A 27,895-nucleotide genomic window follows, 5' to 3' on the forward strand; every position below is an offset into this window, starting at 1 on the left:
GCCTCTGCTGCATGCTGTGGCCCAACTGGGGACCAGGCAGTGAAAGAGAGGTAAGTGAAAAACATACCTACTCCACCAGGGCCTTGTTGCCAGTGAATCTACTCAGATCTGCACCAGCTCTTTGGATGGCATAAATTCAAGTGAATTCAAGGGGGCATGTTGAGTCCAGGCCAGGGGCATAGGACGTCAGCACTGCTGCTGTTGGTATCTTCCCCTGGCTGGTCCCAATCCATGCCCCAATCATATTCCCCTCTGTTGACTTACCTGCTCTGGTGGGAGCTCCGGAGTTCATTGCCGTGTGGCCACAGCCACCAGTCAATTGCACTGGCAGCCCCAGCTCCTGCCATTGCAGCAGTTGCCACACCACCAGCCCAGGCCTTGAATTAATGGAATGCAAATTCCAGCAGCGGAAGGCCCAAATAGGGTTGGATCATAAGTCTGCAATCTTATATACCACTGGTTCCCAAACTTACCTGCGCCGTGACACCCTTCCTCCAACTGTGCTAGTTGTGGAATTCAGAAGTAAGTGCTGATAATGTGCAACATGATGATGTCATTCGTACTTTTATCCAGGTTGCATCTGGGAGAAAAGGCTTGAAAATTGTTGTAGAAAAGGTAAGGGAGGGTGGGCACAAAAACGTCACTTAGCTTTCAGCTAATAGAGCAAAGCCTCTGCTCTTTGACCTGTCATGCTCAAACTGCCAAGTGGCCCAGTGTGTGACCCACAACACCCCTGGAGACTCATCATGATAAACTTTTTGACAACATCTGCTATACACTTTTAACTGAAAGTATATCAACTGAATTCAATGAGACTTATGTTTGAGTAGACACGCCTATAGGGTTGTGCTGTAAAACTCTTGTATGTGGAAAAAAGACTACAGAATGGAAAGCATTTCAAATGTGAATTGATCTGAATCTCCCCTGTTTTCTCTTAATGACAGAAGAGACTACTTAGCAAAAGAATGTGTGACCCTGGGCAGTACCATTCTCAATGCAGGGTGGTATGACCCATTCACGTTCAGAAGTTTTACTGTGTTTTGTGCTTTGTTCATAGTATGATGGTAAAACATACTATTCTCTTGGGTTCTATTGGGTTGGGTTCTATTTTCTTTTTTATTATCTCTGCTTGTATCTTAGCTTTCCTGTGCGGTTAATCTAGCAGACAAACATCGAACTTCAGGGAGTTATCCATACCACTTCACCATACTTTCTGCTGCTAATCTGTGCTCCGTGTATCATTCTGGAGGAAGGCATATGCATGCTGAAGGACAGTTCTGCACAACTTATGATCAGCAAGCTAAATGCAGCCCAGCAGTCACAACCAACTGCTTTAAACCAGCTAGTTTCTGCCGCCAGCTTTGGACTGCAAAAATAAGGGGATTGTCAATTGCCTAATGGGCCAAGATATGTGACAATAGGATTGTGTTTGGGTTGATAAGTTATGACTTGTGTGAGTCTTCCCTAAGACATTCAGGGAATGTCCCATGTCATTCCCATTCAGGGAAAAAGTCCCATGTTATTCATCAGCAGTATAAGGATCAATGTTGCAGCAATTCCTGTCATTACAACAATCTTTTTTTCCTAGTTCCTGGATTATGGGAATTACTGTTGAGAAGAAGCTAGGGTCTGAGAAGCTGTATAGAAGGAGGATCAAGGAAGAAGGGAACAATCTCACACAGGTTTTAGTAGGGGGTATGAAAACCAGTTAGAAGAAAGTATTTCTGGGTGGGCTGAAAAAACCAAGTGAAAAAAGGACTACATGTCAACGCAGCCAAAGGAAGCAAGTCACAGTACGCTGTGAATTGAAAAGCTTAGATGTGAGAAAATGATAGCCAGAAGATGCAGAGAACAGAGGGCCCTAGGAGGCATAGACATGATGAAAAGAAAGCCTGATCAAAGTAGACCTGGAGAAAATCTCAGAGATAAAATTGCTGCATACCGTTGGTAAGGAGTAGAAAGACAAGGGAGCACTGGAGGACTCCAGAAACGCAAACAGAGCAGTGACTGGGCAAATTGAATTTTGCATAACAAGTTAAACTGGCTAGTCTAGTACATGACTACATGTCCCTGATTATTCTTGGACAACATACCAGATAGATACACAAATTTTATGGGTGCATGGGCATAATTAGAATGCAGAGTAAATGCTTCACTAGAAAATCTTTAACAGATCCCAACATATTTAAAGAGAAGATGGGGGGGGTTTTCTTCTAATTTGAACCATATCTGCCCAATGTTACATATAAGCAACAGGGACCAAATGTGTACACCTGTGGGCCAGGCAAAAATGGGTTAAAGGTTGTGTGCTTGTACGTGCATGCGAGTGTGTGTGAGAACAGAAGCAGAATTCTAACTAAGCAAAAAACACATCCTTGACCTTGCAGATTCTGCAAAACTAGCCCCAGAAATTATTTCTGAAATCACTCACTTATTGCTCAGAGTTGAAGTTCAAACTTACACAGAAGGCTAACTCCACAATTGTGTTCTGCTTGAAAAGCAGCTGTTTGCTGCGGTCAAAGTCTCGTACAAAGTCTGCTAAAATTGCTGATACTTGGCTTTAGCAAATGTTTGCTTAGCAGAGCAACTTGCATAGCTCAGCAACTATCTGACACGCCTTTAAATGTCAAAACAGTTGTCTGTGACATGGGAGAACTACTCCTGACTCTGTGCCATGTTTTAACGTTTTGCTTTCTCTGCCCTACCACCTCAAACTGCAACCAAAATAACCGACTTTTCAACCGTTTTTCTTGAAGCGGTGGGAAACAGCTGTGACCATGAGAAGTTTGTTCTCTGATCAGAGCCGCTACATGGAATCTTTTCGTCTGTTCCTTGAGAATTCAACAGAGCATCAGTGCATGCTGGAATTCATTGAGAGGAAGCTGTCTGGGGTGCTATCAAGGTAAAGTGTCCAAGGTGTTACCAGAAGGACAAACCTTTGGTACGGGGGCGGGGGAGAGAGAGAGAGAGAGAGAGAGAGTTTGCATGCAATACAGCCAGTTTTGGAAGAGCTGCTGGAGAGTTACAGAGAGCCCTGCTTCTTGACTTTGTTTTTCTTTTCCCCTCTAGATACACAGTAATGTTTACTTCAGACGTTCTAGTGGAAAACTTCTCTTTGTGAGAGAATCTGTGAGCTATGAGCAGAGATCTTATGGTTTTTTCAAAAGGAAATATAGAGGAAACTGAACAAATACTAGGATGACTAAGAGCCCAATCCTATCCAATTTTCCAGGACCCGTGTAGCCATGCCAATGGGGCATGCACTGCATCCTGTAGTGGGGAGGCAGTCACAGAGGTCTCCTCAAGGTATGGGAGCATTTGTTCCCTTACCTCAGAACTGCATTTTGGTTGCACAGGTGCTGGAAAGTTGAATAGGATTGGGCCCTTGATGAGCCATAGTCTCCCTGGCAGGGTCCTCCATACTCGGGTCGTGTGCTGTGATTGGCTCCACAGTGTAGCCTGTATCTTATGCTCCATTGTGGGAAATTGAGCAGGGTCAGGGGTGGTGGGAGGTGTGATTTTCTAGTGTTTTCCCTTGTCCATTGTTCTGTCATTGGTGTAGCATTTTCCCAGTGTCGGAGCATGTTCATTGTGTGGTTAGGATATGGTAAGCGTTGACTCCTCATCCTTCCCACATCATGCCCCAGCCTCCTTCCTGTTCTGGTCTCCCCACTGGCAGAGTTCTGCTTGCATCTGAGCAACATCAGTGCAGCATTTTTCTGACATTGCACCAATGTCTGTAGTGCATGCATCAGTGGGCATGCATCAGTGGGCAGACTTCTGCCGGGGGGGGAGGGGGCTGGTGAACCACTGATGTCTGTGGATGTATGCTGGCATATCTCATGGAAAGGATTGGGCTGTTAGTGATCCTTTTGGGTTCTATTGATGATCAGTTGAATCAGTAAAAAGGGAATTAGTTTGGAATTTTCTTCTGGCTGCCAAGATGCATGTAGCTTAAAAGTAGAAGGATCATTTAGCTGAATCCTTGAAGAAACGGCAGTTTAAGATACGGAAGGTGGCCAAAATAAACAAACAGGCTAAAAGTATTTGGGTGAAAGATGGGGGAAAACAAAACTGCCTCATTCCTTCAGCACTGGGTACCCTTTGTAGAGTTTATGAAACAAAAATATAATCTAGAGTTAATAGAGTCCTTTACGGGCAGTAGAAGAGCCTTTCAAAAGCAGAGCAGTGATTGTTTCTGTTTTCGATAGTACCGAATGAGGCTTGACCAGAACGCTTATGATTTTATGCTTATTGATGTAGCTCATTATACCTTTTATGGCTGAGCCTGTACTTTTAAATTTCATGTCTGTTTTCTTTCCTTATTGTCCATAGTTACATGTAAGAGGCATATAAGTTACATATATACATATAAGTGACAATGTTAATATTAGTCAAGTTGGTAATGATTTGTCTTTCCGTACCATTTTGCTCACTATGCATGTTAATAGCAATAAAAAATGATTGGAATAAAGAAACCAAACACTGCTTTTTGTATACCCCATACCCAACTGCAGTTTTTCATGGTTCCCTATAGGAGTGAAAGGCACCCATTCACTTATATGGGGGAATAAAGGGGTGCACTCAAGGACAGTGCGGTCAGGAGGACAGGAGGTGTAGTCTGGGGGCTGAGCTGTTGCCTTGCCTGAAAAAGCTAAGCAGGATTGGTTGCTTGGATGGGAGACCAAGAAGCCGCTGGTGTCATCTCTGCGGAGGAGCAAAGAGAGGAGGATTCAGCTGGCAAAAAAATGGATAACAGCTTTTGAGAAACCAGTCCGAAGCTTGGTTGCAGCTGCATGTGAGAGCTTGGAAAGTGCAAGAGTCGGCAGCCAGGATGCCGATTGCAGTATGAAGGGAAACACCTGCAGAAATGGAGGTTCCATGAGTTTGTCTCATGGAATAGTACTTCTAAATATCTCATTGAAAAATAGATTTATGTTCAGCACATAAATAGCAGTACATAAATATTGTAAATGAATAAATAATAGTGTGATAGAAGGTGGTGCTAAATCAGAACCTGCCCCTCTAGTGACCACAGCCTTTGAGAATCATACTGCCTCTTCATCAGCATAGGAGTGTGTTTTATTGGCCATGCTAGTGTGACACAGAATGTTGGGAAGTGCAGAAAGAGAGAGTGAGAGTGAGAAAGTGTCATGGGGGTCATTTTTAATTGATTCATTCTTAGCAGAAAGGATATGTGATAGTTTCTAGAAATGAATGTCATTGCATTTTCTGAAAACCTATTGACCTCCTGACAGTTCTAACAGATGTAATTTCCCCTCTCCCTCTTAGTATAGGTAATGAAAAATCTACAATAAATGTTCTGAGCGTTGGTGGTGGTTCAGGTGAGTAAGAGCATGAAGTCATGCATTGAAATAGTGAACATATATTCTAATGTAGTATATCAGGGGTGTCCAAACATTTTGGCAGGGGGGCCACATCATCTCTCTGACACTAAGTTGGGGGCCGGGGGAAAAAAGAATTAATTTACATTTCAAATTTGAATAAATTTACATAAATGAATATATTAGAGATGGAACTTATATGAATGAATGAAGGTCTTGCAATAACTCAAGGCCTATAAAAGACCTTGCACAAAGCAAGGCCAGCCTTTTCTTTGCTGCCGCTGCTGCATCACAAATGTGAAACAGCAAGCAGTGGAGGGAGCCCTTATCCCACAGCTCATGTAAGAGGTCGAACAGTTGGCCATCATGCTGAGAGCAATTGTGTCAAGCCAGCGCGGGCTCCATTAAGTCTCCAGAGGGCCAGGGGCTCATTGGAGACTGGGGCTTCCTGAGGGCCTGATTGGGAGTCCTCGAGGGCTGCAAATGGCCCCAGGGCCGGGGTTTGGGCACCCCTGTTGTATGTTATTGATTATAATTAATATAATTTTCCTTCTAATTTCTGAGTTAGAGATTAAGAAGTACTAATAAGCTTATTGGGCAGTCTACAACATGAGTGACTGAGCATAAAAAATGGATTTTAGAGAGAACAATGTGCAACTCAATTCTGTGTAGAATCCACTCCTGATACCATGAAAATCAATGCTTGATGAACCTAACTAACTGTAATATGGCAGGAGTATCACTGCTGCAAACATGGAGGTTGTATGTTGGCCTGTCACGGTGGATAGACTGGCAGCTAGATCTCCACAAATTTAGCACCTCCTTTTACAAAGGTGTGCTACTAAAACCCAGTCCTCATTCCTGAGAGGCAATTATTGACTGCATATGGGAAGCTTATGAAAACAGAGTGCTGCTATGAGCAATATTGGGGTGTAGACTGACTGTAAGCTGCAATAACTAATTGTGAGGAAGTGTTATGCCAGGCTATCTGGAAAGTATGCCTTGTTTACACCCCGTGTCTTATTAATGATGCCGTATCCCCATCTCCAATCATAAAAGGCAGTTGCTGAGCTATAAAATAGCAAATGTGCTATAAACAATCCATTTCCTTGAAAAGTTTAATTGGAAACTTAATGGTGAACGTAGTGATAGCCTTTTTAAGGTAATTGTATTGGCGAGCTTAAATAATTCCTACAGCTTAAATTTCGAGTTGTGACAATGCAGGCTGCCACGTATCCAGCTCTAAAATGCCCCAAAGCACTTGTTTGCATATAAACAACTAACTGAACTCAATTAAGATAGTAAATTACACTGCAAATCAAAGGCGTTTGGGGGGGAAGGGTGGTCTAAAAATACAGTTAGGTGGATTAGTTACTTGTGAAGGGGAAAAAATTGCATTGACTTAATGTACATAAACGCGAAATAATTTTTTCCTTCCTTCTTTTTAATCCATAGGAGCAGAGAGGGTTTTATGTGAGCTTGGGTTGCTTCTTACTGCTTTTTTTTCTTCTTCAAAAAAAGATACTATTTATACAGAAGACATGCACAAAATGCTAAAACTTATTCACTGGTTAACTATCACTTTCACATTGCAGATTTGACAGTAGCTTCATTTGAACAAATTAGAACAACTTGTTTTTTATACTTCCGCATGGAAAACTTAGAGCAAGATTAAAGCTATTTTATTACAACAGAAATTCAGTTGGTATTCTGGAAAGCAAATACTGTTGGGCTGCTTGAACCCAATTGAATGTAATTGGCTTAACTTTTCCTAGACGTACTGTTATTCAGTTCTCTGTATGCTATATACATATTTTCTAATAGACATTTTACAGTACAATTCTATGCATATTAATCAGAAGCCCCACTATGTCCATTGGCAATTACCCCCAGGAGAGTGTGTGTCAAATTGCTGTCTTAGGGCCCCATCCTATGGCTCTTCAGCACTGGTGAAGAGCTGTACATCACCCTGTACACCCTGAGGAGGGAGTGCTGGCCCAGTGCTGGATGGATGCAGCCTGGAGCAAGGTAAGAGCTCCAGGCAGATGTTAAGGGCCTTCGGGGCAGGGGGAGGGCAAGTAGGGGGGGAGGGGAGTGACTAGCCCAGGACATGGGTGGGACTGGTAGAGCCCTGCTCCACTGGATCATATCCTTTGTGTCAGGCTGAAAAACCCAACACAGAAGTTCTCTCGTCTACACCAACAAAATAGCTGGCACAGACTTGAGAAACCTCATTCCCAGGGCTTTCCTCAGGGGAAGGGGATGCTGGAGGTCACCCCAAAAAAACCTCCTGGTGGGCCCAGTAGATACAGCAGTCACCATTTTGGTGCTGCTTCACCTGGTGATGGCACTGGGTATAACTTGGGTTGCTCGTCACTGAAAATGCTCTTCTCTATATGTTATTCATATCCCTAGTTCATGTTCTGATCACTTCTTATATTGACGACTTGAACTTTCCTCCTTTCTTTCTTCTTCTGTCTCCTGCTGCCTTTATCTTCTTTTTTCTGTAGGGTGAGAATGCCTCTGTTAAATTCACTTTTCTCTTCTGTTGCCACAATCATTTTTTACCCATCTGTCCTTGAGGATCCCTGTCATGCTTTGCATCAACATCGAGGTTCTTGTCCTTACTTTAAAAGTGTTCAATTCCTCTGTCTCTGGTATGAAATTTTTCATATGGATATTTATCAGTTTAAAAGATTTATGTATTCCGCCTTTTGATGTAAATTATCCCCAAAGCAGTGTACAACAATACAAAGTTGAGTGAGGCAGCTTTGAGAGTTGCTGAGGAAATGTGGTGGTAAGCCTTTCCCTAACCCTCAGGCATTCCTACTATTGCTTCTGTCCTTAGGGGCCTGAACTGAGTCCGCAGGAAATAGAACCTCTCCTGAAAGCATGAATGTAACAGTTGCTCAGAGGCGGGGCTTCTCCTCACACAGGCCAGAAGGAATGAGGCTTCTGGCCTGGACCAGCCCACAATCTCCTGGCACCTGAAGCAGCATGTCAGATGCTGCCCTTTTTACCTGGTGAAGTGCCAGCCTCTGCCCCATTCATTCCCTGAAGTGGTAAAGGAAGGACAGGATGCAGAAGAAGTGTGGAAGATAGGCAATCGATGGGCTAGAATGTCTCCATCTGACACTCTAGCCTACCGCTCACCTCTCCTTAACACTTCCTCTTCCAGTCCAGTCCTCTCTTCCTTTTCCAATCTAGGGAGGAGGAACAGTGAAGATGAGTGGGTTCACAGAAGTGGATGCCCGCTGCCAATCTGCTGCCTGAGTGATTGCTTAAGTCAGGGGTGCCCAAACCCCGGCCCTGGGGCCACTTGCGGCCCTCGAAGCCTCTCAATGCGGCCCTCAGGGAGCCCCCAGTCTCCAATGAGCCTCTGGCCCTCCAGAGATTTGTTGGAGCCCACACTGGCCCAATGCAACTGCTCTCAGTGTGAGGGTGACTGTTTGACCTCTAGGATGAACTGTGGGATGAGGACTTCCTCCGCTGCTTGCTGTTTCACGTCTGTGACACAGTAGCGGCAGCAAAGGAAAGGCCAGCCTTGCTTTGTGCAAGGCCTTTTGTAGTTCTTGAGCTATTGCAAGACCTTCATTCATTCATATAAGTTCATCTTTAATATATTCATTTATGTAAACTTCTGTAAATTTATTCAAATTTTAAATGTAAATTAATTCTTTTTTCCCCTGGCCCCCAACACAGTGTCATAGAGATGATGTGGCCCTCCTGCCAAAAACTTTGGACACCCCTGGCTTAAGTTGATCTCATGAATGGAACAGCCCTGCTCCTGACTTACTTTTTGGTGGTGGGGTAGTTAGTAAGCATACAAAATCAGTACAAAGTGTATGTTGCATCAAGTAACATAACCTTTGTATATAGATTGCAAGGTTTCCTGTCGAAATATTTGCAGGCAGGACCTCAATTTTTTGCCCAATCCTAGGTATGTCTACTCAGAAGGAAGTCCCATTAGAGTCAGTGAGGTTTACTCCTGTGTAAGTGTAGATAGAATTACAGCCTCAGTCATTCAAGCATCTGTCTTCATTTCCTTTTAAATTTCTTTTTTCCCCATGTATTTATTTTATTAAACAAAAATTCAAACAAAATAAATAAAGATATTACAGGTTGTGTGGCAAATGCGGAAATCTCAAACTACATTTCTTTCTAATACACATTTCATTCTACTATAAAATCATACAAAAAATTAGTTATCAATTCTTACTTATTCAGTTCTTACTTATACAATTCAATACTTACTTATACAATTCTTAAAATATACACTTATTGAAAAATACATTTTCAATACAAAAAAGAAAAGAAAACCTTTACTCATCAAATCCATAGATTATTTGGCCCATTATATCGACCTACATCATTTCCTTTTAAATTTCTCAATACTATATCTGGTTCCTTAACAGAATTATCTGTTTCTCAAGCATCCTAGCATCACTTTGCACTGTCTCCTGACTCTGTCTTCCACCTCAGTCCCTTCTTACTAGTCTTTTGTCTTCACTTACTTTTTAATAAAAACCAAATGATCCACTTAAAAGTCCTTATGCTTTCATATTCTAGACCAGTGGTTCCCAAACTTCTGCTCAGACATTAGGAATCACCTAAGTCTTTGCGGGATGGGGGTGGGGATGGCAGTGATATGCTGAATAAAAATTGTGATCGGAACCCATATCCGGTTTTCAGTTGTGAAACTGGAAGTTCATTCTGATTGCAATTTTTACTCTTCTGAGGCTTGGAAAGCCCTGCAGGGGCATGGGCTGGATTCAGTGGGGATTGCATCGCTGCTGCCACCCTGCCCTGCCCTGCCCCTTAAGTGGCCGGGGACAAGTGATTCTCTGGCTGGGACAAGTGATTCTCTGGCTGGTGGGTCAGGATCCACTAGTTTGGGAACCACTGCTCTAGACTACAACTGACACACTATGATGCTAAGTAGACTGGAGGCTGATTAGTGGTTTGGATGATACCGTCTCAGTCTGCCCCCACTTCCATTTGAGTAGGGATGTGCAAAAGCATGTCTCGATATGCTGTCCTGGCATGCTCTTCCCATTTTCCTAATTGTGTGGTAGTAGAGATTTGTCCATAACCTATATACTGCTTTAAAATAGTATGTATATGATGTGTGGAGGATAGTTAGATAGTCTCAGGTGATTAGAAGGGGAATGGTGTGCCAAGAAGGAAAGTGGGGCATGATGGCGCACATTATTATGGTCATGGTGGGGAGGAACCTCAGATGGTATTGTTTTGATCAGCCATGTAGCTGGCACACTTTTAGGGCCCAATTCTATCCAATTTTCCAGCGCCAGTGCAGCCATGCCAATGCTTCCTGTGATGGGAGGCAGTCACAGAAGCCTCCTCAAGGTATTGGAACATCGGTTCCCTTACCTTGAGGCTACACTGAGGTTGCATTGGTGATGGAAAGTTGGATAGGATTGGGCCCTTAGTGCTGAATTCCTCAGCCAGCTGTTTAAGTGATGTTTAAGCTGTTTAAGGGGCACTGTTTAAGTGATGGTTTTCTTATATATAGTGGGGAAAAGCAATTGCCCCATTCAGCCCAGCATAGCTTCCCTTCCAGTGACTGCTGTTTAATGCACCATGTGTCTTTTTTTAGATGGTGATTCCTTTGGAGCACAGAACCATTTTTGCATTTCTTTTGCTGTGTAAACCATTTTGTGAACCTTTCTTTTGTTGAATAGTGGTATATAAATATACATTCTCGTATTACGGAATAATACCTGTATGTGGGTAAAGCAGTAGTACACGTGCTGTCTGACATAGGGCCAGGTCTTTGTTCAGGCTTTCATATGTTCCCTGTCATGGCAATTGTAAATCACCCTATGGCTCCCAATAGGGCCAGATGACTATTCTGATGTTCTTTGAAGTTGGTCATATCCTGGTGCTTTGCTGCTACCTATGTTTGATTTCTAGAACTGTTTTCAGTTGTCATGCCAGTGGGCTCATGCTACATGGGCTAAAAACAATCCAAAGTCTTGTAGCCCCTTAAAATCTAACAGTGTTATGCCAGGATGTGTGTTTTGTAGACAACAGTCCACTTCATCAGATGCCCATGAAGACGTGGTTGTAAGAAGTTTTTCTACTCCAGACAGGGAGAAGGAGCCTGAATCCACAGAAATACATGGCGGCTGACACTGGCATTCCAGAGACAAAGACTGCTGCAGGTTGCTGAAGTCCCGGCCACTTTTAGACTGCTGAATGTGCACGGGAGCTTCTGGGGAGATAAAGTGCCCAAAAAGAAGGACAAATAGGCAAAACATAGGAAAAAAACACAGGACATTCATCACATTCTCTTTCACCTTCACTCACTGGTGGTGCTTGTATGATTTGGGAAATCATCTTAAATTCATGATTGAACCATGAATTTGGATTTATGTATTTTTTCACATTTTTATATTGTCCTTCCACCAAGGAGCTCAGGGTGGTATACATGGGTCCTTCCCACCTTCTATCCTCACAACAGCCCTGTGAGGTAGGTGAGGCTAAGACAGAGTGATTCATGCACACTCTTTAGAAAAATATCACCATCTCTTTCCTTCCTCTTATTTGTCTCCTAGGAGAAATCGACCTTCAGATTCTTGGAAAACTAAAGGCTAACCATCCTGGAGTTGCCATTTGCAATGATGTGATAGAACCAAATGCTGAACAAGTCCTTAGCTACAAAGGTAGGGTTTACAGTGCAGTTTGTGCTTTGTTGCAGTTTGTGTTTGTCTACTAGCACAATGCTAGTTATGCCAGTGGAGAAAAGGGCTAGGATTGGGGCATTAATTAGCAGAAGTTAAAAACTTGAATAATTATCCTATTGATAATACACATTGATCAGCCAACAAACAACATGAACTAAAAGTTTTGTAAAGTCAACTCTGCTGTTGCTGAACTAAAAAGCATTAGTTGCTGGCAGTTCTGAATTTTGCTCTATATTGGGACTCTTCTGTGATCAGGCAAGGCAGGTGATGGAAAGAAAACCTGATAGTTCAGGAAATACAAATAAATCAACTGTGTCTCAGCTTACAGCCTGCCCACGCTAGCATAAGCTCTGAATTAGAAAGTAGGGTGGATATGAAGTTGTCCCTGTGTTTGGTCTGCATTCCAAAGCAAGCTGTACATTGTGCAGTCTCAAGAATTAGCCTGCCATTCCTTTGTCAGTAGCATCGCTGGGATGGTGCAAGTGATGTGACCCGCACCAGGTGACGCGCCAGGAGGGGGTGATGTGCTGCCAGCCTGCTGCGCGCTTGTGTGTGGAGGGAGCGTGACTGGTTGCAAGGTGATGGGCTTTGGAGTCCCTTGGGCCAGCTGAACTCTCCTTCTCCCGGGCTTGCTGCTCTTTCCCGTGGGTTTGCGTGTGCCCCTGAAACCCCTTCCTCCCTCTTCCCCCATCACTCCCCCTCCTCACTTGTCTGGAAAGAGGAAAGAGGGGCAATTCTTCCACCTCGAGGGAAGGAAGGACCAGCACAGCAGTGGCAGTGAGGCAGGAGCCCCCCATCCCAGCCCTCAGCGGACGTTCCACCCCAGCTGGAACCAGGCATTGGCCTACCCTGCCACATTCCTCAGCGGGAGCATTCCTCAGCCAGCTCCCTGGCAGGCTTGGCTTTGGGGGCTGGAGGAGGAGGATGCAAAGGAGGTCTGCCCGCGCTGCTCTGGGCAACACACAGCCCAAGCCTATGCATGTCTACTCTGAAGTAAGTTTCATTATAGGGAATAGGGCTTACTCCCAGGTAAGTGTGGATAGGATTGCAGCCACAGGCCTGACTGCCGGGCACGCTGTTCACACTCCCCACGCTGCAAAGCAGGGAGAAGGGTGTGCGTGGGTCCCTCCCAAAGCCTTCTAGAGGGTCCCCTCCAGAGACTGGGGGTCACTTCAGTGAAGGGCTGAGGAATGTGGCTGTGCAGTGCCTTTCAAGCCTCCTCAGAAGTCAGCCCTATTTAGCTGAATGAGACTCATTCCCACCAGCTGAGTGTGTAGCATAGAATGGCAGCCTCTGTGACTGAGGTTGCCATCTTAGACACACTTACTTACCTGGGAGTAAGGCTCAGTTAACTTTGTGGGACTTACTTCTGAGTAGACATGCTCAGGATGCTACTGTCCTTTCCCTTCCCAGGAACAATAGAGTGGGAATAATATAATACTAATGTGTAATTTCATGCAGAATGCAATGAAACAAACCACACTAAAATGTCTCTCTTCTATCAAAAGTTATTGCCAAAAAAAACCCCAAAAACAGGAGAGGTGAGGTAAGGCGATGGTGCATCACCACGCCTACTGCCCAGGGTTTTGCCGCACCTGCTGCATGGGAGGAGGTGCATCTGGGCGTGACATGCTGTCCTCCCGCACCAGATGACACAAACCTTAGTGTAAGTGTAGTTTACATACTTGGCAAAATTCCTCCTATTCACTCCCATAGTAACTGGGCAGTACCAAATTTTCATGGGGTCTGTTGTGAAAAGTCATTTTCTCTGCCAATAATGAACAGCCCAATTGCACAGTGAACCTTTACTTTGCCAAAAGAAGGAGGGGGAGTCATGCTGTGCATCCCACTGCAGTCTGCCTCATTTTAGAGTGGCAATTGTCATGTGAAAGAAGGCAGTCCTCAGCAGATCCTGGGTGCCTTTGCTCTTCATGAATGACAAGGGAGGCCATTCACAATTCATTCACATTCTTCCTGCCAGTGGTGGACTTCCTTAGCCCCATGCTCTGGGGGAAAGGTCCGCGATGGCGTCACCCGCAGGCTGTCACAGCCCCCCGCGGTCAAATCTGCCCCCCCACTCACCTGAGGCTCACGGAGCCTCACACGACCCAAGGCTGCATCGGAGAAGCCTCTCTGAGATTCCCCAACGCTATAAACTGTCTTCGGGGGAACCGGAAGCACAGTTTCCAACTGCGTCAGGGGCCTCAGAGAGGCTCCTACAGCCTTGCGCCCAGGGCACTTGCCCCATAGAATATAATGGGAGGTCCACAGTTGCTTCTGGCTCGTGTCGCTAAGTGGGGGGGGGTGCATTGCACTTACTTGTAGGTAGGTAGGGCTGCTGGAGGCTGCAGGAGGTGCAGGGACCCCTGCACAGCCTTCAGTAGCACTCCCCGAGGCTTGGAATGCTCAGTAAAAGCGGGTGCAAAGCACTTCTTGCAAAGCGGAAGTGCTTTGCACCCACTTTTACTGAAGATTCCAAGCTTTGGGGAGCACTGCGGAGGGTTGCACAGGGCTCCCCACACCTCCTGCAGCCTCTAGCAGCCCTACCTACTTACAAGTAAGTGCAAAGCACCCCCCCGCGACTCCCCCCTTAGTGACATGATCCTGGGGATCACGTCACTGCCTTTCCCTTTCCCCCATCTCTTAAAGGGATAGGGGAAGCATTACACAAACTGGTGGGTCGCGACCCTCCAGTTCGAGAACCACTACTTTATATCAATTTTATAGACCAGGGTGTTGTGTAAAAAGAAAGCACTTCCTATCACCAATACATAGGTAGGTGGCGTAACCTTACTAAGAGCATATTTGCCATAATGTTATTGCTACAGAAAACGGGATAGCTACGATATGATTCCTATTATGGAGGGGAACCAGAGAAAAACAAGAGTAGTCTAATCCCAGTGAACCGGTGGTGAAAACAGCAGAGACGTGAAGTTGGCAGGATTGACTCCAGCAGTCTGAGAAGATACCTTTAAACACACCTTGAAATTGGAACTGTTTTGCAAATGATGCTTTTTCCTGCGTAGAGCTTTTTCTCATTCCTGTCCTTTTAAAAGCACACACACACATGCATTATATGCAGAGTACTGATTGCAGTGAAAGCACAGGTGTCTATTTTGCACTTGTGGAAAGTCAGGACAGGCTGACCATCGGTTGGAGGAGGAAAATCTCTCTGTCAGCAGTGATGCACCACTCGGGTCTGGGCAACAGCCTCTTGTGGGTTTTCAAAACTCCTTTGGTACCCACACCAGGGAGCCCAATTCTGATTCTTGACGCAGAGAAGCTGAACTGACAGGCATTAGCGTCCCTTTCCTGCTCTTCCTTTCCCTGACGTCTCCTCACAGATTAAATAGAAGCAGACTGAGCCAGCTTATTTTCAATGGTGATATGGATTACTGCTAAGTGATGTCTGAGTTTAAAATAGCAAATTAGGTTTGAACTGTGGTCATAGAGGCTGGGAACTGATAAATGGAAGGGAACTGAGTAACAGTCCTGCATTCAGAAGTGGTCTTCCATGTCCAATAGGAAACGGAAAGGAAGAGAGATAAGGTTCTCATCTACTTCAGAGGAGTGTATCATAATTGGAGCGCTGAGAAAAGTAACTTTGATTTGCTGTGTGTGTCGCAGCTTTTAACAAGCCACAGTATTCCGAATGTTTAGTGCATATAAAAGACCTATGGGAGACTTGATGCTAACACAGGGATGCCCCAAACAGTGACTTCTAGTTTAGAAAAAGACTACAATGAGCTAGTGCTCTAGCTCCTCCCACCCCCAAATACCAACTTCTAGGCAACAAAGCAGAACAACATCACTTACCTCAGTTTTCAGCTAGAGCAGGGGTGTTGAAACTTTTTGGCAGGAGGGCCACATCATCTATCTTGACACTGTGTTGGGAGCTGGGGAAAAAATACATTTAAAATTTGAATACATTTACATAAGTTTACATAAATTAATATACTAGAGGTGGAACTTATATAAATGAATGAAGGTCTTGCAATAGCTCATGGCCTATAAAAGGCCTTGAACAAAGCAAGACTGGCTTTTCCTTTGCTGCCGCTGCTGCATCACAGACGTGCAACAGCAAGCAGTGGAGGGAGCCCTCGTCCCACAGCTCACATGAGAGGTCGAACAGTTGGCTGTCACAATGAGAGCAGTTACATCAGGCCAGTGGGAGGTCCAGCAAGTCTCTGGAGGGCCAGAGCTCATTGGAGACTGTGGGCTGTCAGAGGGCCAGATTGGGAGTCCTCGAGGGCCGCAAGTGGCCCCAGGGCCAGGGTTTGGGCACCCCTGAGCTAGAGGCTTTATAGTTGGTTCAGGTGTTCACTTTACCTGGGAATCAGGAAAGCATTGTACAAAGTGACTACTGTCTCACTGGCCCTCTGTGTCTGATGCTTATAGTGCAAAGCCACCATGGTGTAGTGGTTGGAGTAAGGCCACAAAACCCCAGATGCAAACCCCTATTCAGCAGTGGAGCAAACTGGGTGACCTTGGGTCCTTTGCTGTCTCTCAGCCTAACCTACCTCTCAGTGTTGTGAAGATAACATGGGGAGACTGAAGAACTGTATTGCCACTCTGAATAAGGGTGGGATTTTTTTAAAAAGAAATTAGAATAGGAAATAAAATTGCCCTGAAATGAAGGCTGATATGTAATAGACATGGAGTAAAAGTGGGGCAAGATGGGATTAGTTTATAGGCAGGGATATGTCAATGTATTCTAGGCGTAATTAAGCCAATGTTTAGCACGCATTCCTACATTGCTCTCACTGAACCCACTGGTGCTTTCAAGTGCTAACTTTGGCTATATTGTGCCTCTTACATATAGTAATTAGTATATATATATTTAACCTCTACAATTACATATTTCTTCTAACTATTGGAATGCTGCTTTTCCTCTATTCATTTTTAAATTTTACAATATGTACCCAGGTTCAAGTTCTGGATAGATAACAAGAAGTGAATATGTGGAAATACTTTTTTTCTCCTTCTGGGATAATAGCTAAATCTTACTCTCAGTAACCAAGCTCCTCAAGAGAGGACAGAAATAAGAGACAGATTCTGAAACTCTCCAATATCTTGGGCAGCAAAAAATGCTTTGTTCACATCTTGGTTTGTTTAGTTAATGTTATTGAATTCACCTAGAATGGATGCAAAGAACAGATAACCCAGAACTGGTCCCACCAATGTCATATTTTAAAAATATATAGCTTTCAACCATTCTAAAACTTGAAATGGAAATTTATTCCATATTTGCAACTGAGATAAACCGTGAAGCTCTTCTCATATTTTAGAACGTGTAGCAAAGACATCAAACCTTGAAAACATAAAGTTCACTTGGCACACGGAGACGTCGTCAGAATTTGAAAGTCGAATGAACACAAGAAATGAGATAAAGAAATGGGACTTCATCCACATGGTGCAGGTAAAGTTGCTATAGTATGTGGCTACAGAGAACTTGTTGGTACATTATGTTCAACTATACACTACTTTAATATCACATATCTGTGCCAAGCAGTTACATTGCATGGCCTTTTGGCCCTACTACTTGCCACAATAAAAAATTATCTGTGTGTACCTATTTACCTAGCTATAATGTCTGTCTGTCTGTCTGTCTGTCTGTCTGTCTGTCTGTCTGTCTGTCTGCAAATAGCACGGCATCATATAATGGAAAGCAAAAGGTTGCTGATCACAAGAGGTATCTGTCAAATTATTATTACACTTCATGCAAGGGATGGGTCTTAGCTCAGTGATAGAGCTTATGGTTTTCATGCAGAAGGGTCTAGATGCAGTCCTTCAAACCTTGGCACCTCCAGTTTAGTTCTGGGAAAGATCCCTGTCTGAAACACTTGAGAGCTACTGCCCGGTGGTCGCATCAAAGGGTGGGCCTACTCAGATACGTGCTGGGGCGCCACACCCTCCCACAGCCCCACAAAAATGCCATGGCTGTTATGGGATCTCTGACAGCCTAAAAGACTACGTTGAAAATCTAGAGTCACTGTGCATATTTTCAGAATGGGCTTAGGTATCATGTGTCCCACTATTGGCTGCTGAAATGGGAAAGGAGGAACAATTGCCCTGAACACATCTGACTTTCTCCCGTCTCCTTGGCCAATCTGCCCAGTAGCACTCAGTTATCAGGGCTGCCACCTGAGAACACTGTCAGATGGGAAGGGTGGAAGGCGGAGGAACTACCCCTGCTTACCCGCTGAGGAAGAAAAGCTGCCCAGCATTCCCTTGTAAGTTGGGAAGAGAGAAGAAGTGTGTAGTCAAAGGAGTTAGAAGCAAACAGGATGAGGTGGAGGGGGATGGAGCATGCATGTGCTTTGTGTTGGTAAGGGAACCCAAACCTGGGCCATGTCTCAGAGCTCAGGGGACCCTGTTGCTGCCAATCAGCGTTAGACAGTATTGACCTAGGTCAGCAGTTTTCAAACTCTCTGGGAGAGTTTGAACCGCTCTAAATCCTTGCGGGCAGGGGGAGGCAGCAGGGGCAGAGGGAAGGCAGTGATGCGATCCCCAGGATCACATCGCTCAGGGGGGCTGCAGGGGCTTGGCTGTACTTATCAGAGCCTCCTGCAGCCTCCTGGGGGTGCAGGGAGTCCTGCACGACCGTCTGCAGGGCTCCCCGAAATTTAGAAAGCGAGAAGCTTTTGCACCCCGCCTCCGCAAAACCAGAAGTGGAGCATGATCGCTCCACTTTCACTTCTTAAGCTTCAGGGAGTCCAGCAGACTGTTGCGCAAGGCTCCCCACACCCCTGGGAGGCTGCAGGAGGGTCTGGTCAGTCCAGCCAAGCCCCTGCAGCCCCCTGAGTGATGCGATCCTGGGGACTGTGTCCCTGCCTCCTCACTGCCCCCACTCCTTAAGGGGGCAGAGGCCAGGCTAGGGCATCGCGATGCCCCAGTTTGAAAACCCCTGACCTCAGCAGACTAATGGCCTGACTCAGTTTAGGCAGCTTCATACGTTCATGCTACCCAGAAGGAGCATAGATTCCTTCCTTTTGGAACATGCTTGCTAAGCCTTTGCATTCTGGGCAAACAGCATGACCCGTTGCTTGATGGTTTGTAAGAAAACTTATGGACACAGACCCATGTATGTTTGAAGTGTTCCTTGTTTCACCCAAAATGAGAGCATTCCTATATACAGTATGCTAGAAAAGCCATAACCTTGACATTAAAATGATTGTTATTGTTTCTAGGTGCTGTATTATGTAAGTGATGTCCCTGCTACCATAAGATTCTTCAACAGCCTCTTGGAACCTGGGGCCAAACTCCTCATTATTCTTGTTTCAGGTAGTTGCTGTAGAGTAAATTTTTTATAAGTATATTCCTTGTTAAATATATGAGCTTGTGATGGTTTATGAATGTGTCTGCTTTCAACACAGGGCAGCATTCATATCATCTAATGAACTCATTTTTCCTCAGTCTTCAACGTAATTGGCCAGGGCAGGTGATACTTTCCGATCTAGTCCATCACATGAAGAGCAAAACTGTTGTGTCTGCCCTGCGTGTCCAAATAGCATTCTCTCTGTACCTCTGCTGTCCATAGTGGGTGTGCTTTTCAGACTTGTAATAACATGTATACAAGGGAGAACTCTACTTTGTGTTCTTGGCCTCTATGCCAGTGGCACAGCCCAGTGGTTCAGAGGAAAAGGAAGAGAGAGGCAAGGGTGAATGTTCAACAAACAAACATTTAGTGTGGAGATATATTTATAAATGCAGGAAAGGGAAATCAAAATAAAAGCTTTACAATATTTCCAACAGTCCAATCCCTACTGAGATTGGGCTGTCATGCGAAGTCATTTATGACAGAGGAACGGAAATGGCACCTAGCACCACATACGTGTGTATATACATGTGTCACACTTCACACATTCATGTATAAGAAATAAAAAAGATCGTCAGGAGGCAACACAGGGGTAGACTGTGTACGTGTTGCCTGAAATCAGAACCGTGGCACTAGGTATAGTGTTGTCCCTGTACATGCCAAGCATGAGGCTATGGGCGCTGTGATCTCGGAACTTAGTTGCTAGTTTTCTGTGTCGAAACCTAACTGTGGAAAAGGCAGCTATTGTGAGGGAATGGATGAAGGTCCCTCATTCTCTGGATATAATAGAATGTCTCTTGAGTGGTATATGTTAAGCTCTAGCAGGTATAAATTGTGCTATATAAACATCAGGAGAATTCACAAAGTGATGAAGTTCATAACATACAACCCTATATGTTCCATTAGTTCTGTAGCGTCCCTGTGTTTTTTTTACATGCCCAAATGCCACAACAAATGCTACAAATAGAATATGCGCTTACTCCGAAACCTTAACTCATACAAGGAAACCAATTGGCTTTAATGAACCTATTAATCTGTTGCAGAGTTTCAGAATCTCACAAATCGTAACACCTGACTGCGCGTGGCATTAAGCAAATAGCTACAATGGTGCTCTGTTGTGCTATTTGGCTGGCTCATTTTCCTGTTTATTGCCCATTTTGTTTAATATTGTCATACTGTGTAAAATCCCATCTGAGGTTGGTTATTTGACACCTGAATAAGTAAGTTGTGATCAAGTCAATTGCAAAAAAATGGGATCGTAGAGGAAGTGGCGTTTATGCATTCATTTGGAATGGATGCATACTGAGAAAGTAGGGAAATCAAACATCTTATTCACAGCAGGATTAGTGCTTAATGTAAAATCTTATGGGTGCAATCCAGCCAAAATTAAGCACTGTCAAGTCCCATTGATTCCAATGGCAGAAGTAAGCACGTACTGAAGTCCATTCAGGTTAAATGAGGCTTACAGGTTCTTTACTTTGACTGGTTTGTGCCTGAAATTTTCCATACAGTTACAATAGTATTCCTTTTTCCCTATAAGTAATGCATACTATATGCTTGTGACTGCTGCAAATGCTTGCCTTTTTTCTTTTTTTTTTAACTTAGATTAATGTTTGGTATAGGACTTGATATTAAACATTAGAAATCCGTCCTAGAAATTTTGATTTTTTTTTTCCTTAATGTTTTGCATCTTCTCCAGTCAGATGTATGTTGTGATTAGAATGCTCATTGTTAGTGGAAAAATAGAGGCAGGTATCGAGAGGCGACAGGTTACACAGGCCAACACACATTTTGCTTCCTTAAATGTTACACCAATTCCTGGGTATATTTGGGGTGCTGATTCAAGCAGCTTCCTCATGAGGAAGCCTACACCATGGCTTCCTCATGAGGAAGCTGCTTGAACCATTCACTAATGAGGCTATACTATATCTCTAAAACTAGATGTGATATGGCAAAACGGATGCCATTTTTGGAATCGGCACCCTAAATTCATATCAAACCACCATAAAGTTTGGGAAAAACTATTCTGACCCTCAGTTTTGTAGGCCTGTGTTATCCGTTCTGGAACATGAAGACAGCACCATGAAAACAGACCCATTGCGGTCATTGCAGTGCCAAAGACTCTGCCCATATAGCTCTTGACAAGTGCTTAATTCTGCCATGGCCATAGGTTGCTCTTTAGGCTTGTGCTTCAGAGTAGGGTTTGCTTTCCCATGATATTTTATTCAGTCATAAAGCTACTGTCATTAACAAAATAGTAACCTGGATACTATATATACAAATGGATACTTGGGAATCAGAAAAAGCTCTGCCAAGAATTCAGGAACAGCTCAGTGAACCTTTCTCAGACCTCGGTAAGCTCCAATATTCTGGGTTCTGGGAACTAGGAAGCTGGCTGTCCATCTAAAGCAGCAATCCTATACACAATTACCTGGAAGTAAGCCCCACTGAAACTCTGTGGATGTACTTCAGAGTAATCACACATAGGATTGCACTATAAGGCTACAATCCTATACACATTTATCTGGAAGTAAGACCCAATAAATTCAATGGGGCTTACTTCTGAGTAGACATGCATAGAACTAGCCTGTCAGTGTGCAGGAAATTTTTACACACACATAGATTTCCCCCCCACACACACACACAGTATATAATATATACCTGTTATTATTATTATTATTATTATTATTATTATTATTATTATTATTATTATTATTATATGATATTAAAGTATATAATTTTTTGTCATTAAAGTATGGGAGCTGTTCTTGGCTTGTACTCTGCATTTCACATGTAAGCACGGCCCAGCCTACATTAGTATATGGTCCCATACTGTTGGAATTCCCAAACAATGAGAGTGGACATGGTCAAAGGCAGGCAGAGGTCAAGATTCAATGCAGCAAGAAGGTTAAGAGGGACAGAAGCAAGGCAGATGCCTTGGACTATAGACAAATTGCTCAGGAAGAAGGACTGGCTTTGAACTCAGGATGTCAAAGGCCTGTGTGCTGGACTGGCTTTTGGGGCCAGCTGACTCAATGCCCAGGCAGGCTGGACTGGAGCTTAAGATAGTGCCCTTGAAGCTGTTTGTTCAGTCTACCAGGCTTGCAAAAGAGATGGAGCAGTGGTAGCAAGGAACCTTAGCCTGATTCCTGGTACATCTGGTTCAAGATGCACATACACATGCATATACTAGAACCTTACAAAATAGTAAGGAACTGTGTGTAGAAGACACAGTGTGTCCATAGGCTCTTCAAGGAGTAACACTGTTCTTGCACTGCTCAGTGCAGTAGAATATTGTTTGAGAGCCATCTTCCTTACTTAGAAAGCTAGCATGTCTGGAACAAGGCCAATCTACAAACCCAGCTCCCCCTTCAAGTTTTGAATGTGCTGCATTCTGCATATGCATGTTCTTCATGTCTGAAAATAATTGAGTATATGTAGAAAAGTGAAAATCGGCCCTAAGCCAAACTTGATCTTTAGATGACATTCTTCTGGAATGTCATGAAACTCCTGAAGCAAAAGGGTCAGTTAATGTCATGGGCAAAAAATTGGGATTGACCAATTGAAGCATATTGTTTAGAAACAAAATGTGGACACCACCTCCTTTCTCCAATTTGTCTTACCGAGACAAGGAGCAAGAGAGAGGGCTCATAAGAATCGTAGGCCTTACGGTTGTGGCTTGGAGAGTGCTATGAGCATGCTTACAGTATCCATAGGAACCCAGAAGCATGGCAGTGTCTAGTCCCCAACCCTGGTGATGAGCCCTACCCCCCACCTCCCCTCAACTGGGTAAGTTTGGGAGACAAGTGAAAGGGGTTGTAGGGAAGGCTTGTGGCCCAAAGGCTAGCGTGAATGAAGAAGGGAGATGCGAATAGAGAGCCATAAGATAGGAGAGATGTGGTGGTGGGGAGAGGCTAAGCTAAAGAAAGCATGGGATTAAATGGACGAGAGAGCTGAGAAAATAAAACTACTAGACCAGGTGAAAAAGGAAAGAAACAGAAGAAGCAATTTATGAAACAATCCTCCCCCCTTTAGTAATAAATAACAGCAACATCCACAATCCACCCAAACGTCACCTGTGAACGCTTCTGCTGCCCTTCTGCAACTCCTTTTCAGTGACGCTTGTCCCAGTAGGTTGCTCTCAAGGTGATTTTTCCTATAGAACTAATGTAAAATGATAATGAGAAACTGGGAGTAGAGGCTCGAAGAAGCAAACCAGATCAGGAATGCAGACACAGGATGGCGGTTTCGGATCCTCCCACCTTCTCCTTGTCAACAAGACCGGGGCAGCAATGAAGAATTATGCAGTGCTCTTTTTAGGATAATAACCTCCCCACAAATGCAGTTCACAACAAAGTCTTGAAAAACAAAAGTAGTGCCATATGTTGCATCTACAGGGAGTGATTATAATAATGTGGCAGTCAGGTAGTGTATAATTGCTCCGTTCAGAAATGGCATTGAGTCACAGAACACTGACACCAGCACATTGTCTGCAATTAGCGCTCTGCATTCATTTCCCACCAGGTGGAGAAAGGGAAAAAAAATGCACAAATTTATTGTGCGGCATTGATTCTCAACTGCCAGAGTGTTTATGTTACAGACAGAAACTGTTTAAAGATCTACTGCTTTCCAAAAAGGCAGGCAAATGGCTTTATTAGCAATGGGGATTTGTAGTCATACCTCTCAGCAAGCCCTCATTAGTCTTGAATTTATTGCTTTCCTACCCAATGGGCCTTGTGGCTTTGGCCTTTTGTAAGTGATTCACATCAGAAATGCTGAGTCATGCCACCAAGGGTACCAAATAAATGGATTAGCCTGGTTTCACTTCCCAGTCTGCTTCTGCTAATATATTTTCCCCCTCTCTGTGGGGTCTTATCTATGCACCTTATGCTAGTCTTCAGTAGATTTCTACAAGGATAACTCCCTTCTCACTGTGGGATGTAATCTGACTGGCCCAAGGTTGCCAAATGTTTCTTATACTTTGAGACAGCCCTTGTTCCAGAACTTCACAGATACACAGAATGTAACTATGTCCCCTATCTAAGGCTTCTGTCACTTCATAAAACAGCAAAATGGACAGCCAGAGCTCTGCGATATCTTGGGTTGCTTCAGCCTGTCAGGATCTGGTTGTTTGTTGTAAGTTCCAGCTCAGCCTCTGTGGTAGGCAATGGACATTTTAACATCTTCATACATTGGCTACAATCTAGCAAAAGTTCTTCACCTCTCAACTAAATCCTAATGCAATTAGTTGCCGTCTGATATTGTAATCCTATATACACTTACTTGGAGTACATCTTGTTGAATAAGTGGGACTTACTTCCTCATAAACAAGGATTGGCTGCATGTCCATTCTATTTCACAATGAGTATTTATTTTTTAAGTGAGTTCATTAAGTATTGTGGTTTTAATTGATCTCTTTGGAACTGGAGTTGTTGAGTTCTACAAATATATCATCATCTTCATTCTTGCCTATAATGCCGAAGAGGTTCTTGATTGTCCCTCTCCCTTGACATTATGTGAATTACTTTTAGCAGAGCTCCAGAATTTATATTTTAATGATTTATGAATCTACTTAGCAGTAGTCTGTCTAAAAAGTATCATTAATGTGAGGAGGTTGTGAGGATTTATTTTGCAATATGTAACAGTGGTTCATTTGTCTTTCTTCTGGGGATTCAGCAGTTAACCTTCATTTAAATTAACTTGAGATTAAATGATTGGTGCTTTATCACAAATCTCTACTCCCTATTTTTTGTTTTTGGTAGTGTCAACATTTGTATTCCACCTTATCTCTGACTGATTTTTAATATTTTAAACTTTTCAAATTTAAAATAAAATTGTGAATGCAAAAATGTGATCATGTTCTTAAAAATATTTCAGACCAATAATGTGCCAAAATAAAGTGCTGTCAACTAGTTGAGATGTTGCAGAAATTTCAGAATCTCAAAAGGATTTCAAAAGTTCAGGACCAATCTCCTGCTCCCCCTATTGACTTTGCAGTGCACATGCTCTCACTGTTCAGATCAGACACAGTTTTGGCATTAGCAAGATCTCTCCCCAAACACATAACTGTAGGTATTTTGATGAGGTATCAGAGGAAGAGGCAGAATTTAAGAGTTTGTTTACATAATCACTTATCCTGGAAAAACATCTCCTTCAGCCTCTGATTTGATTGCAGATTCAAAGGATAAATCAGACACTGAAGAGGGTTAAAATAAAGTCAATAACCTCTGGCAAAATCCAAGGCTCTTAACTTGAACTGAGATGAAAAAGAAGCACTTTTTGCAAACTCCACTGTAAAAAGTGATGTGCCTTTCATGATTTGGGTGAAGGAGTTACAAACAGGTTGAAAGTTTTTGCCCAGTGTGCAGGAGTGGGAGTCTGTGGGGGAAGTGGGTACTTGCCCACACTGCAGAGACAACTAGGTTTCCTGCCTATGTTGTATGCTCTCTGATCCCTTTATATTTCCTGTCTGTCTCTTTGCTGTACTATGATAGTTTTGTGGTCTGCCTTTATAGTAGTGCTTCCCAACCTGTGGTCTGGAGACCACAGATGGTCCGTAAGACCCTGAGAAGTGGTCTGCAAGGTCTCCGGGGGAAAAAAAAAAAGATGATCACCTTTTATCACTTCCAGTGTCTTGCCAAGTGAGCATGGCACCATGGACCACTGATGTGTGTCAGCTATGGCTGTAGGTAGTCCATTCTCCTCCCTCTCTGGTAGTCCAGTGCTTGTTGACATGCCAGCTGCAGGAGGGTCAATTCTCCACCCTTTCTGGTAGTCTGTAGAGGAGTATTCGCTCAATGAGATGCTTCCCCATGGACCAGCAGAGAGGGCAGAGAATGTACCCCTTGCAGCTAGCATTTCCAGTGTCTCACTGAGAGCTTCCCCATGGGCTATAGTATTTTTTGTGTGGAATTGTATTGTTTTGTGTGGTGGGGATGGAGGGAGTTGCATGTGGTCCACAACAATTCCAATGTTGCATCATTGGTCGGCGGGCTCCTAAAGGTCGGAAACCACTGCTTTACAGTACAGTGTGGCAAAACAGGAAATAATCCCTATCTTGCAAGTGCTGTACAAAATGGACTAGTTTGTCCACTATTGCAACGCCCTTCTTCTTTCTTCATGATTGGGCAAAACGATCAAGAGTGTGGTGGTGTCACAGTAGGGCTGCTGTGGCTGGCCAGAGGTTATCAGACTTGAACCTAGCCCACAATCTTTTCTAAGGGCATCCTGGTCCTGAATGGGTATATGGGACATGTACACTGGCTTCCTGTAGCAAGGAAAGAACAGCATGCTGGAGTGTCCTTTTGTGCCCTTCACTGTGGGCTGGAAAACAGAAGGAATAGAAAGCTCCAGTGAGTTATATTATGATCCCTCTCCCACCTTGGGACATAGCTTTGGGTACAAGGGGGTCACTGTATAGCCTTCTGAAGCAAGAAGGTCCATTTGATTTACAACTTGTGAAATGCTAGGAAAATGCGGTTTGTGAGTTGGGGCTTCTGTTTTTAAGAGACTTATATCTGAAAATGTCAAAAGGTACAAACTGTTCTTCTAAGCATTTGCAATATGATTTATTTGGCAGGTACCAGTGACTGGGACAGGCTGTGGAAGAAATATGGTGCTCGTTTACCATGTGAGCTCTGCTCCTACTTTTCATCTGCCAACATTGAAGAGATACTTGATGGGTCTGGACTGAAGTATCACTCCTATGAACTGCCATCCGAGATCGAAATAACGGATTGCTTTACTGAGGGAAACAAAAAGGGGGAGTTGCTGCTTGACTTTTTGACAGAAACCTGTAATTTTAATGAAACTGCCCCTCTTGACCTCAAAAATGAAATTGTGGAAGACCTTAAACTTTACAGTGATAAGAGGGATGGACGGTATTTTTTTAATAACAACCTGGGTGCAATAGTGATTGAATCCTAGATGCATTGGATTGCAGGTAAATGTAATAGATTAGCAAATAATCATTTGCAGCAGCAAGTACAGCCGCTTAACAGCCTTGTTACACATTCAAAGTAATATGTATTAATATTTTGCTAATAGATTAAAAGACAGAATGTTGAAAAATCACAGAGACCTTTCTTCTGATGGGTAGAAAAGTGTTGCGAAGGCATTGAAAAGATGACTCCTTTATAAAGAAAGGGGAAATATATTTTTTTTAAAAATAAAACTTCATATCTTTCTTAGCAGTCTAAATAGTTCTAACCTCCAAAATCCAACTCTGCTCCCTTAAGTTTTGCTTCTTCAGTTTTTGTGAGCAGCAGGACCAAGGGACAACTTGTGGGGAAAGAGATGAGAAGATTTTACCATTCCTGAAAGATGAAAAGGAAGCTTGGGAAAGACTGGTCTCAAGAGGATTGTAGACAGTCTTTCCTACATCATTAGCAAGAAGCCCTTTCTGAACAGAACTTCTTGGTTTACTAGATAGGAAAAAAAATGAGTAGGTACGGAATACAATAGCGTAGCTGGGGGGAAGTGGTAAGTACTGCAGGTGTTGCAATGCACCACGTAAGCCCCTCCCA

The 27,895-nt window shown here is 43.7% G+C and overlaps 1 protein-coding gene across 1 annotated transcript; it reads left to right on the forward strand.

The window, feature by feature from the left end:
* LOC136658178 (histamine N-methyltransferase-like) lies at positions 1-27,366 on the forward strand. Its single transcript, XM_066634720.1, has 7 exons — positions 1-50; positions 2,757-2,902; positions 5,293-5,345; positions 11,924-12,031; positions 17,341-17,471; positions 19,243-19,336; positions 26,950-27,366. The coding sequence occupies exons 1-7, from the start codon at positions 12-14 to the stop codon at positions 27,294-27,296; spliced, it is 918 nt and encodes a 305-aa protein (XP_066490817.1). The 5' UTR covers positions 1-11; the 3' UTR covers positions 27,297-27,366.
* The last annotated feature ends 529 nt before the right edge of the window (positions 27,367-27,895 follow it).

Source organism: Tiliqua scincoides, chromosome 1 (assembly GCF_035046505.1).
Source record: "Tiliqua scincoides isolate rTilSci1 chromosome 1, rTilSci1.hap2, whole genome shotgun sequence".
NCBI lineage: Eukaryota > Metazoa > Chordata > Lepidosauria > Squamata > Scincidae > Tiliqua > Tiliqua scincoides.